Raw genomic sequence first — 13,234 nt, forward strand, 5'->3', positions numbered from 1 at the left:
CACAATTCTACACACACTAGGGACAATTTACACTTATACCAAGTATACGAACCCAAGCCAATTAACCTACAAACCCGTACATCTTTGGCATGTGGGTGAAAATTCTTAAGGGGTTGGACAGGCTAGATGCAGGAAGATTGTTCCCGATGTTGGGGAAGTCCAGGACAAGGGATCACAGCTTAAGGATAAGGGGGAAATCTTTTAGGACCGAGATGAGGAAAACATTTTTCACACAGAGAGTGGTGAATCTGTGGAATTCTCTGCCACAGAAGGTAGTTGAGGCCACAGTTCATTGGCTATATTTAAGAGGGAGTTGGATGTGGCCCTTGTGGCTAAAGAGATCAGGGGGTATGGAGAGAAGGCAGGTACAGGATACTGAGTTGGATGATCAGCCATGATCATATTGAATGGCGGTGCAGGCTCGAAGGGCCGAATGGCCTACTCCTGCACCTATTTTCTATGTTTTCCATGTTTCTATGAAACCAAAGGTATCGGAGAAAACCCACGCGGTCATGGGGAGAACGTACAAAGTCCGTACAGACAAGCACCCATGGCCAGGATCGAACCCGGGTTTCTGGCACTGCAAGCACTGTAAGCCTACTGCTGTACCACTGTGCCACACAAATTTGGTCACAAATTGACAAATGGAATCTCATTCATGGAGCTAACTGTTGCCATTCCTTAGATAGATACAAAAAGCTGGAGTAACTCAGCGGGTCGGACAGCATCTCTGGAGAAAAATAATAGATTATGTTTTGTGTCGAGACCCTTCTTCAGGTGAGTTACTCCAGCTTTTTGTGTCTATCTTCGGTTTAAACCAGCATGTGCAGTTCCTTCCTACACATTTTGTCTGCTGACATTCCTTCCCTGTTCTCAGGATATGACTGACCGGATGAGCAAAGGAGGGATGTCTTCTCGTACACCACTCCAGTCCATCCCATAATGGGATTTGTTTTCATAAGGTCATAAGGAATAGGTGTAGAATTAGGCCATTCGGCCCATTGTCTACTCCGCCATTCAATCATGACTGATCTATCCCTCCCTCCTAACCCCATTCTCCTGCCTTCTCCCCATAACCTCTGACACCGTACTAATCAAGAATCTATCTATCTATGCCTTAAAAAATATCTGACTTGGCCTCCACAACCTGTGGCAAAGAATTCCACAGATTCAAGACCCTCTGAGTGAAGTAACTTTGTTTTACTGCAACTTTGCCAAGAAATGGAGAAATAGGTGAGCAAATGACCGGGTAATTTGCAACTATATTCACCAAGGAAGATGACATGGAGGATCATGTGGGGTATACTAATAGTTTAGTTTAGAGATGCAGCGTGGCCCACGGAGTCTACCTGACCAGTGATCCCCACACATAGAAACATAGAAATTAGGTGCAGGAGTAGGCCATTCGGCCCTTCGAGCCTGCACCGCCATTCAATATGATCATGGCTGATCATCCAACTCAGTATCCCGTACCTGCCTTCTCTCCATACCCCCTGATCCCTTTAACCACAAGGGCCACATCTAACTCCCTCTTAAACATAGCCAATGAACTGGCCTCAACTACCTTCTGTGGGAGAGAGTTCCACAGATTCACCACTCTCTGTGTGAAAAATGTTTTTCTCATCTCGGTCCTAAAAGATTTCCCACTTATCCTTAAACTGTGACCCCTTGTTCTGGACTTCCTCAACATCGGGATCAATCTTCCTGCATCTGGCCTGTCCAACCCCTTAAGAATTTTGTAAGTTTCTATAAGATCCCTCCTCAGTCTTCTAAATTCTAGCGAGTACAAGCCGAGTCTATCCAGTCTTTCTTCATATGAAAGTCCTGACATCCCAGGACATCCCAGGACACACACTACTATCCCACACACACTATCCATGTGCCATGTTGTATTACTGTTCTAATAACATTACACATGATCAAAAATATTGTAAATTGGTACTAAATGTATTAATGTTCTGAAAAAATAATACAGACATACCATTTTTGACTGTACAAATCCTGGTGCAATATTAATCCATACAGCCCTGAGGTTCTTCTGAATATACAGTTTCACAGTCAAATCATTCCACGTGAACTCGGGAGGTACAGTTACGTATTTGGCCTGTGCTTGTAATGCAATTATTGTCGCCTGGGAAACAAAAAATAATTTAGTCTTAGTTTCATTTAATTTAGAGACACAGCATGGAAACAAGCCCTTCGGCCCACCAAGTCCACACTGACCAATGATCATCCATGCACAAGTTCTATCCCACACACAAGGTTAAAATTTACAGAAGCCAATTAACCTACAAACCTGCACCTCTTTGGAATGTGGGAGGAAACCAGGGTACCCAGGAAAAACCACAAAAAGTGTGCTGAAGTATTAATAAAACAAAATCCGACCATCTGTAAAATTGGCTAGTCCAGTCACCAAAATCAAAGGTCTGCTGTGTTAATAGAGGTTTTACTCTGCTTCACTTCAAGCCTAAAAGATGCAACAGTGCTTTTTAAACAAGGGTCTTCCTTTAACAATGTACATGAGATATCCAGACAACTACTGATGTGCAAAATACATTAACTGTGCAGTTGTTCTACCTGTGTAGAGCTCAAGCCTCCTCCATATTCATTCCGCTTCGACAGCCATCTCACTAATTTTCCAGCTTGGTCATACTGCATCTGCTGCAAGAGAAATAGAAGGGCATATCCCGTGGCTTCAATGGTGTACAGAGAGTTAGGATCCCCTCTTACTGGCCAGTGTGATTGGTCTAAAAAGATGCCAGAGAAAAATAGCAGTTACAGTGAGTCGAGAGTTAGGAGTGTTTTATTGCCATATGTCCCAGATACAACAATGACATTCTTACTGGCAGCAGCACAACAGAATATGTAAACATAGTACACTGTAAATAATATAATAAACAAGAAAAAGTTTGGTGTGTATTTATGCACATTCTCACACATATACACACACACACTCGCACACACACACATTCACACACACTCGCACACACACTCACACTCACACACATACACACACTCGCACACACACTCACACACACACACTCGCACACACACTCACACACTCACACACACACACACACACACACACACACACACACCCTGAAACATCACCCATTCCTTCTCTCCAGAGATGCTGCCTGTCCCGCTGAGTTACTCCAACATTTAGTGTCCATCTTCAATTTAAACCAGCATCGGCAATTTTTCCCCACATATATACTATCTATATATATATATATATATATATATATATATATATATATATATATATATATATATATATATATGTACATACATATACAACATCAGATACATATACAACATCAGAATCAGAATCCAAAAGGATGGAGGAGTTGTGAATTCACAAGTTCACAGGTTATAGGAATAGAATTAGGCCATTCGGCCCATCGAGTCCATCTAGCTATTCAATCATGGGTGATTTCTGGCTCCTAATCCCATTTTCCTGCCTTCTCCCCATAACCCTTGACGCCTGTTCTAATCAAGAATATGTCTTGAGGTAGACAAAAGTGCTGGAGAAACTCGGCGGGTGCGGCAGCATCTATAGAGCGAAGGGTTTCGGCCCGAAACGTTGCCTATTTCCTTCGCTCCATAGATGCTGCCGCACCCGCTGAGTTTCTCCAGCATTTTTGTCTACCCTTCGATTTTCCAGCATCTGCAGTTCCTTCTTGAACAAGAATATGTCTTTCTCAGCCTTAAATAATATCTACTGACTTGGCCTCCACAGCCCCCTGTGGCAATGAGTTCCACAGATTAACTGTGCTCTGACTAAAGATTTGTGAAACTTGAGGGTGCAAATGTTGAAAATCGTCCCATTAGGCACATTATTACCTTTCAGATCTCTTTAACAATTTCATGTAACATTTCTCTGGTCCACATTATCCTACTGAATTCAGATTTACTTCTGTGTGAATTCAAGGACCACCATTTTACATCTGCAACATTATAATTTTGTCATTCTCTTTACACTAACACACAGCTTTCCTTTTTTTCCTCCGCTCCAAAGACCTGAACAAAACGTTGCTTAAATCTTTGCGGCACAGTGGCGCAGCGGTAGAATTGCTGCTTTACAGCTGCAGGGACCCAGGTTCAATACGGAGTTTGTATGTTCTCTCTGTGACCAGCATGGGAGCTCCAGTTTCCACCCACACTCCAAAGACGTACAGGTTTGTAGGTTAATTTGACTTCGGTAAAATTGTAAATTGTCCCGAGTGTGTAGAATAGTGTTAGCGCATGGGAATCTCTGGTTGGCGAGGGCTAAACATATACTCAGGTGTCCCCTGACTCTCAGTCTGAAGGAGGATCTCGACCCGAAACGTCACCTATTCCTTTTCTCCAGAGATGCTGCCTGATCCGCTGAGTTACTGCGGGTATACATTCAGGTCCAGGCTGTTTTCGAGGGTTCACCCCTCTGAAGGATTTTCTGATGCAGGCCTCTGTGACTGTGACTGAAATTCCATCACAGCGAATGGGGGCTCGAGAAGGCACATCAGTGTTCTCCCTATCAAAGCGTGCGTAAAACGCATTGAGCTCGTCAGGGAGTGATGCTGCGCCGACATTCGAGCTACCTCCTGCTTTCGCCTTGTACGATGTGATTGCATTCAGGCCCCGCCACAGCTGCTGAACATCTGTCTCATCCTCCAGCTTGGAGCAGAAGTACCTTTTGGCCTTTTTGACGGCCTTACCAAGGTCGTATCTTGACTTCTTGTGGCAGATCAATTAGTCACATTCGGCAAGACCAGCAGCATAATCAAGGACAAGCCGCACCCTGTCCACTCCCTCTTCGCCCCTCTCCCATCAAGCAAAAGGTACTGATGTGTGAAAACGCACATCTCCAGATTCAGGGACAGTTTCTTCCCAGCTGTTATCAGGCAACCGAATCATCCTACCACAACCAGAGAGCAGTCCTGAACTATTATCCACCACATTTGGAGACCGTCAGACAATCCATTAATCGGACTTTACCTTGCACTAAACGCCATTCCCTTATTATCTACCTGAACAGTGTGGATGGCTTGATTGTAATCATGTAATGTCTTTCCGCTGACTGGTTAAGCCACAACAATACCTTTTCACTGTACCTTGGTTCACGTGACAATAAGCTAAGTGAAACTAAACTACTCACCTGGTGAAGCAAATCTCATCACAACTTGCTGCCTGCTTATACCCATTAGGGAAAGAGCGTAGGCTGAAATGACTGCATCATAGCTTCTCTCAAGGCCATCTATGTGCCTCAACAAGTAAGCTGTCGCTGTTTTGATACTGTGATTATATTCCTAAAATTAAGAAATGATATTTACATTAAACGATATGCACATACGCTTATCCCAATCCCAACCTTAAACAGCACACAAGGTCATAAAGAATGGGAGTAGAATTAAGCCATTCGGCCCATTATCTATCTCTCCCTCCTCACCCCATTCTCCTGCCTTCTCCCCATAACTTCTGACATCTGCACTAATCAAGAATACTAAACAAGAATCTATGCCTTAAAAATATCCACTGACTTGGCCTCACAGCCTTCTGTGGCAATTAATTCAACTGATTCACCTCTCTCCAGATAAGGTGTTGAACACAAAGTGATGGACTAACTAGAGCGGAGAAGGAATGGGTGATGTTTCGAGTCGAGACTCTTCTTCAGTCTGAAAGAAGGGTCTTGACCAGTAACGTCACCCATTGCTTCTCTCCAGAGATGCTGCCGGTCCCGCTGAGTTACTCCAGCATTTTGTGTCTATCTTCAATTTTCTTGGCCCCGCTCTTTTTAAAAAATTTTTTTAATGAAACTACTTTTATTCAAAAAATAAAAATAAACATAGAGTATTAACACAATCAAAGACTGCCTATGTTGACAGTTTACAAACAAACGATCATCAAATTAATATAACGTCAACTTTATCAACAAAACACTCGACTTCCAACGGCGACCAGCATTCACGGAAGGCCTCCAAAGTCCCCATGGACACCGCGTGTTCCCTCTCCAGGGACAGGCGGGGACGGACGTAGACCCGGGAAAAAGTTCAAGCAATTTAAAAAACACTTAAACAAAATTATCAAATTAAAATATTAACATTTTTATCTATAATATATTCAACCTCCTGTGGTGACCAGCGTGCACAGAAGGCCTCCACAGTCCCCATGGACACCGCGTGTTCCTTTTCTAGGGACACGCGAGCTCGGACGTAACCCCGGAAAAGGGGCCGGCAGGCGACCGCTGTGCGGCCATCGACTGCCCGCTGCCTGGACCCGCGAATGGCCATCTTGGCCAGGCCCAGGAGCAGACCGACAGGGAGACCCACTCCTCCCTCCCATCCATCCCCCCCTCTGCCCCGCTCTGGGAGTAGAATTTATGAAATGAAAATAATTTACCTGAACCACAGATAAGCAAACTGGTTTAGCTTCAATTAATGCAATCAGCACAAATGCAGTTAATGCCACATTGTCGTTTGATGCCTGCATTCCTCCCTAAAGGAAATCAACACACGTGAAAAACACACTCTGAATATGAATATTTTAAACAATGCCTGAATAAGACAAATAGCAAGTTTATTTAAACCAGTGATTTTACTCTTGTTCAAAGATCAATGGGCTAGAGAAATCTCAAGAAAAATATCAATTGTCCCTCCAAGATCTAATGATGAGGATGTTTACAAGCAATGAAATAACAACTTGTTATAAAGTCGGTAAAAGCATTCAATATACTATTTTGAATGAACATTAAATGCTCCCATCCACAATGAATAAAAGGAATACATCTTTTTGCTGAACATTTTTATTTGTATTTCTTCAAAAATCTTTAAATTTGAACATCTTTTGAAGCTTCAGTCATAAGGTCATGTGCATAAGTTGATTGGAGCAGAATTAGGCCATTTGGCCCATCAAGTCCACTCCACCATTCAATCATGGCTGATCTATCACTCCTTCCTAACCCCATTCTCCTGCCTTCTTCCCATAGCCCCTGACACCCATACTAATCCCATACTAATCAAGAATCTATTTATCTCTGCCTTAAAGATATCCATTGACTTGGCCTCCACAGCCTTCTGTGGCAAAGAATTCTACAGATTCACCACCCTCTGCGTGGAGAAATTCCTCCTCATCTCCTTCCTAAAGGAACATCTTTTAATTCTGAGGCTGTGTCCTCTGGTCCTAGATTATCCCAGTAGTGGAAGCATCTCCAGTAGTGGCTCTCCACCCTGCACTGGACCACTGGGTCTCTGTGCATTCCTCTGCAACGGGAGCCTCTACTTCCTCATCAACAGAACACATTCGGTACGAATTGGCAGCAACACCTCCTACTCGATAACCATCAGCACAGGAGCACCTTGAGGCTGCCTGATCAGTCGCCTTGCTCTACTCACTAGAAACAGTTCCAACTCCATCTTACTGGTGTGAATATCTTTTTTTTTAAATGTATTGTATTATCTACTAATTGAATTGTTCTCCGCTATCCAGCTTGCCAAAATGTAAAACAATAGCATTGTACTTACAATTATACTTGTATGAAGCACTGGACTCTCTTCCGTAAATTGACCATCCAGTTTCTGTTCCTTTAATATCAGCCATTTCACAGCTCCACAGATTATGTCTCTATCAATTAAGACCAGGTTATGTGCCATTGTAAACACCTTAACCACATAGGCAGTCAACCTGCATATAAAGAAATGCAACCTAAATTTATTCAATAAAAATACAAGGGTGGAAATTCAAGTTTGTTGTACGTCCTAACCCAATATCTGCTGCATTTGTGTTTTGAACCCCAAATCTGGCTAACTAGAGTCGGTGTGCAGAGGATGTTTCCACAAGTGGGAAAGTCTAGGACCCGAGGTCATAGCCTCAGAATTAAAGGATGTTCCTTCAGGAAGGAGATGAGGAAGAATTTCTGCAGTCAGAGGGTGGTGAATCTGTGGAATTCTTTGCCACAGAAGATTGTGGAGGCCAAGTCAGTGGACAATTTAAGACAGAGGTACTTGCAGATAGATTCTTGATTAGTATGGGTTTCAGGGGTTATGGGAAGAAGGCAGGAGAATGAGGTTAAGAAGAAAGATAGATCAGCCATGATTGAATAACGGAGTAGACTTGATGGGCCGAATGGCTTAATCCTGCTCCTATAACTGTGAACGTGAATTCACAACTCTTTGTCCTTTTGGAATCTGATTCTGATTCTGATATTATATATCTATGTTACTGAAATGCCCATCTTGTTTGTTTGGATGTCTGCATGTGAGTGAGTGAGTGAGTGAGTGAGTGAGTGAGTGAGTGAGTGAGTGAGTGAGTGAGTGAGTGAGTGAGTGAGTGAGTGAGTGAGTGAGTGAGATCCTGAAATTACGCGAAAATGGTAAACGATAGCGATACTATTTTTGGACCACCTTACTCACAATTGTCCTGTGGTGTGTTACAAGTGGGCAGTGGAACAAGTTACACAAGTTACACCATTTTTTACAAGTTATTCACATTTTTAACTTTACAAAATCTCACTTTGAGAAAAATGTCTTCCATCTGCACACAGGCAGTTACAGTCAAAGATCATAGATCAAAGATCCTTGCTGGCCCTCCCCACAACATTGTTGCAATCACAGAACATTGAGTCCTGCCAGCAAGTTTACAAACAGGGAGCCTGAAGAGGAGGCGAAGGGAGTGCTGGGGAAGGCAGGGGAAGTGTAATTGGATTATTTTTTAAAGTGCAATTGGGAGGCTGAAGAGGAGGGGAAGGGAATATTGCATTGGTGGAACGGGTTGTATTGAAGGAACGGGGAGTGGTGGAATATTGCGTTAGGGGAACGGGTCGCGTGGGGGGACCAGGCCTCCCGTGTGACTGGGACCCAACGGGTCCCACTTGGTCTACCATATATATATAGATATATATGTGTGTGTGTGTGTGTACTGTATGTTTGAGTGTGTGTGTGTGTGTGTGTGTGTGTGTGTGTGTGTGTGTGTGTGTGTGTGTACTGTATGTTTGTGTGTGTGTGTGTGTGTGTGTGTGTGTGAGTGTGTGTGTGTGTGTGTACTGTATGTTTGAGTATGTGTGTGTGTGTGTGTACTGTGTGTTTGAGTATGTGTGTGTTTGTGTGTGTGTGTGTGTGTGTGTGTGTACTGTATGTTTGAGTATGTGTATGTGTGTGTGTATGTGTGTGTACTGTATGTTTGAGTATGTGTGTTGTGTGTGCGTGTATGCTGTATGTTTGAGTATGTGTGTGTGTGTGTTTGTGTGTGTGTGTGTGTGTGTGTACTGCATGTTTGAGTATGTGTATGTGTGTGTGTGTGTACTGTATGTTTGAGTATGTGTGTGTGTGTGTGTGTGTGTGTGCTGTATGTTTGAGTATGTGTGTGTGTGTGTGTGTGTGTGTGTGTGTGTGGGTTACGATACGAAACGATAGAACTTTATTCACCCCCGAGGGAAATATTTTGATAACACATCTCAAGCGATGAGACTGGTGAGCACCAGAGGGAAATTTGTTCCACTGCCCACAAAATTATACCCTAACACTAACCCTCAACCTGACCCGAATCCTACTGTACTGCATGCCTAGCACAGGTAAGATATGATAAATCTAGAGCAAGAAAGAACATAGACATATTAAATATAATCAAATTAAAGAAACATTACCCAATTTCAACACCGCTATGATTATTGATTCATTCTTGCTATACTTTAGTAATTTAATTTAGTTTTGTTTACTGTCACATTTACTGAACAAGCTTTTGTTGCGTGCTAACCAGTCAGCGGTGAGACACGTGATAAGGGAATAACGTTTAGTGCAAAGTAAAGTCAAAGTTTAGTGCAAAATAAAGTCCGATCAAGGATAGACCACGGGCCATCAAAGTGGTAGGTAGTAATTCAGCACTGCTCGCTGGTTGTGGTAGGATGATTCAGTTCCCTGATAACAGCTGGGAAGAAACTGTCCCTGAATCTGGAGATGTACCAACTGATATTTTCAAAGGACAATCAATACGTTTCCAGGAATGAGTGGGTTAGCATATGATGAGCGTTTGACAGCACTGGACCTCTACTCGATGGAGTTTAGAAGGATGAGGGGGCACCTCATTGAAACTTACAGAATAATGAAAGGCATAGATAGAGTGGATGTGGAGAGGATGTTTCCACTAGTGGGAGAGACTAGAACCAGACGTCATAGCCTCAGAATTAAAGGCCGCTCTTTCAGAAAGGAGGTGAGTAGGAACTACTTTCGTCAGAGGGTAGTTAATCTGTGGAAGTCATTGCCACTGTGAAGGATGTCAGTGGATCATTTTTAAGGCAGACATAGACAAATTCTTGATTAGAACGGATCGATGCGCTGAATGGCCGAATTCTACTCCTATATCCTGTGAACTTGTGAATGTTTATTTGAGTGGAAATGCTCGCAGCAGTTATAAAATATTACTGAAAAGATAAATTCTTCACTTTTGACATGGAAGACTTATCTACCACTTTTATGCATTTTATGCAACTACCATAGGATTCTCAGCAAACACACCTTTTGTTGGGTCAAAATGCATTTTGTTCAGCCATTGCTTTCAATAGATACTACATAGAACAACATTTGGGATATTCAGCTTGTGCCCAGGTATCGGAAGTTATGGGGAGAAGGCAGGAGAATGGGGTTACGAGGGAGATATAATTCATCCATGATTGAATGGCGGAGTAGACTTAATGGGCCAAATGGCCTAATTCTGCTCCTATCACTTATGACCTTATGGTAAGTAGAAACAATTTAACAGACTATTATAATGTACCAGGTGCTGGATTTTCGATTCGTAAGCGTGGCAAAAGAACCATCATCCTTGCGAAACTGCAATTCGTGTGTATAACCTGTGTGGGAACAAAAGGCAAAAGCCCATGATTTCTGCAAACCACAAACAGAAAAAATAAAATACTGGGGAAAATACACGTAAATAAATCTGGATATTCACTACTGCTTTTCTAAGCACTGCACTTCTTAAAATATATTTTTTCCAAAACAGAATGTACATACAGGACACTTCAGATTTCTGAAAATTAAATTTCTCACTTATGTTCTCAAATCATGTTTGCATGGAAGATGCAATTTCTGACCCAGAAGTGATGCCAAAACCATCAGGTGTGGCGTGTGACGTTTCCCTGAACACATCTGCAGTGAGGGTACATGCAGGCTTAACAAACAGCTTATTACACAATATGGGTTCAAGGCTTTCAATTTACAATAAGCTAGCAATGTGTGGGTACAACTTTGTATAACAGTTATGACATGGGAATGTTCCACTTATATACATACATTACATTGTTTCCCCTTCTGAGAGGAAACAGAACCTTACATTTGTTAAACAATGTGCGTATGTAAATATACAGTAAATTATTTCTCCGCATGTACTGTAATAACTTGTGGCTAATACTGCCTCAGCCACACAGATGCATTTGTCACCTTAGAAGTATCCACATTCAGAGCTAGTGATCTTCATGAATATCTTAATGCAGGATATATCATGCATCTCAGATGGATCCAACTTTGTATATTCTCTGGCAATTACTGAAATAGTCCTTTATTTCGACACCATAATCAATGAGAAATTCATGTTCTAATCATCACTCTTTAGCGGTTACGGAAACCTACAAATGGCCCATAGAAACCTTTGATTTGTCATCCTTTGTAGGTTAGTTTAATTTAGTTTAGTTTAGTTTAGAGATACAGCGCGGAAGTGGGCCCTTTGGCCCAAGTCCACACCGTACATTAACACTACCCAACACATCCTCTTAGCAGGCAAAGCAGACCACTTCCAAAAGACGTGGTCTACGTTTTTGGAACTATTACAAGCATAAGGTGCAACAGTGATTTAAAAAATAAATAAATAAATAGATAAATAAAAGGTACCAGGATCTGGCAACAGGGGGGGGGGGGTAAAAAAAAAACCCCCCTACAAAAACAGACTTGGTTGGTAGTCCCCTTTCTGCGGAGTTTAATGTTATAATAGAGCGATTGTTTCTCCTCTCTTTTTCCTTCTTTTCTAGGGTCTACTTTCTTTCTTTACTTCCTTCTCTAACTTCTTTTCTAAGGGGCTTTCTTTTCTCAACACTCTCTTGCACCTTCACGACTCTTGCGCACTTTCCTTACTTCCTTTACTTCTATCTTTTTCTTAAAGCTCAAAAAATGAAGCGGTACAAAAAAATGTATGTCCTCGTTCTTCAGGGAACGGGGATTCCCCTCCGCCACCATAGATGAGGCTCACACCAGGGTCTCATCCATACCCCGTAACACTGCTCTCTCTCCCCATCCCCGCACACGCAACAAGGGCAGAGTCCCTCTGGTCCTCACCTTTCACACCACCAGCCGGCAAATACAACACATAATCCTCCGCCATTTCCGCCACCTCCAACGTGACCCCACCACTCGCCACATCTTCCCATCTCCCCTAATGTCTGCCTTCCGCAAAGACCGCTCCCTCCGCAACTCACTCGTCAATTCTTCCCTTCCCTCCCGCACCACCCCCTCCCCGGGCACTTTCCGTTGCAACCGCAAGAAATGCAACACCTGTCCCTTCACCTCCCCCCTCGACTCCATTCAAGGTCCCAAGCAGTCGTTCCAGGTGCGACAAAGGTTCACCTGTATCTCCTCCAACCTCATCTACTGCATCCGCTGCTCTAGATGTCAGCTCATTTACATCGGTGAGACCAAGCGTAGGTTGGGCGATCGTTTCGCCGAACACCTCCGCTCAGTCCGCAATAACCTACCTGACCTCCCGGTGGCTCAGCACTTCAACTTCCCCTCCCATTCCCAATCCGACCTCTCTGTCCTGGGTCTCCTCCATTGCCAGAGTGAGCAACAGCGGAAATTGGAGGAACAGCACCTCATATTCCGTCTGGGGTCCTTGCTTCCTTATGGCATTAACATTGAATTCTCCCAATTTGGCTAGCCCGTGCTGTCTCCTCCCCTTCCTTAACCCTCTAGCTGTCTCCTCCCACCCTCCCATCCGCCCGCCCTCGGGCTCCTCCTCCTCCTCCCCTTTTCCTTCTTTCTTTCCCCACCCCCCATCAGTCTGAAGAAGGGTTTCGGCCCGAAACGTCGCCTATTTCCTTCGCTCCATAGATGCTGCTGCACCCGCTGAGTTTCCCCAGCAATTGTGTGTACCTTCGATATTCCAGCATCTGCAGTTCCCTTTTGAACACAATGTATTAAGACATATGTGTTGTGTATTATTGTAATTTACCGTACTTCTAATAAAAATATTTAAAAAAACAACAACAAAAAAC

General features: G+C 43.2%; 1 protein-coding gene across 1 annotated transcript in view; it reads right to left on the minus strand.

Moving 5' to 3' along the window:
• Positions 1–13,234, minus strand: part of LOC116991848 (complement C3-like) — a 109,629-nt gene that overhangs the window by 25,053 nt on the left and 71,342 nt on the right. Inside the window, exons 24-29 of the mRNA XM_033050825.1 lie at positions 10,747–10,822; positions 7,503–7,662; positions 6,382–6,477; positions 5,141–5,291; positions 2,578–2,747; positions 1,982–2,131 (exon numbers count right to left, since the gene is read on the minus strand). Of these exons, the coding sequence (XP_032906716.1) occupies positions 1,982–2,131; positions 2,578–2,747; positions 5,141–5,291; positions 6,382–6,477; positions 7,503–7,662; positions 10,747–10,822 (803 nt within the window). The remainder of the gene's footprint in view (positions 1–1,981; positions 2,132–2,577; positions 2,748–5,140; positions 5,292–6,381; positions 6,478–7,502; positions 7,663–10,746; positions 10,823–13,234) is intronic.

The sequence above is a fragment of the Amblyraja radiata genome, chromosome 35 (assembly GCF_010909765.2).
Source record: "Amblyraja radiata isolate CabotCenter1 chromosome 35, sAmbRad1.1.pri, whole genome shotgun sequence".
NCBI lineage: Eukaryota > Metazoa > Chordata > Chondrichthyes > Rajiformes > Rajidae > Amblyraja > Amblyraja radiata.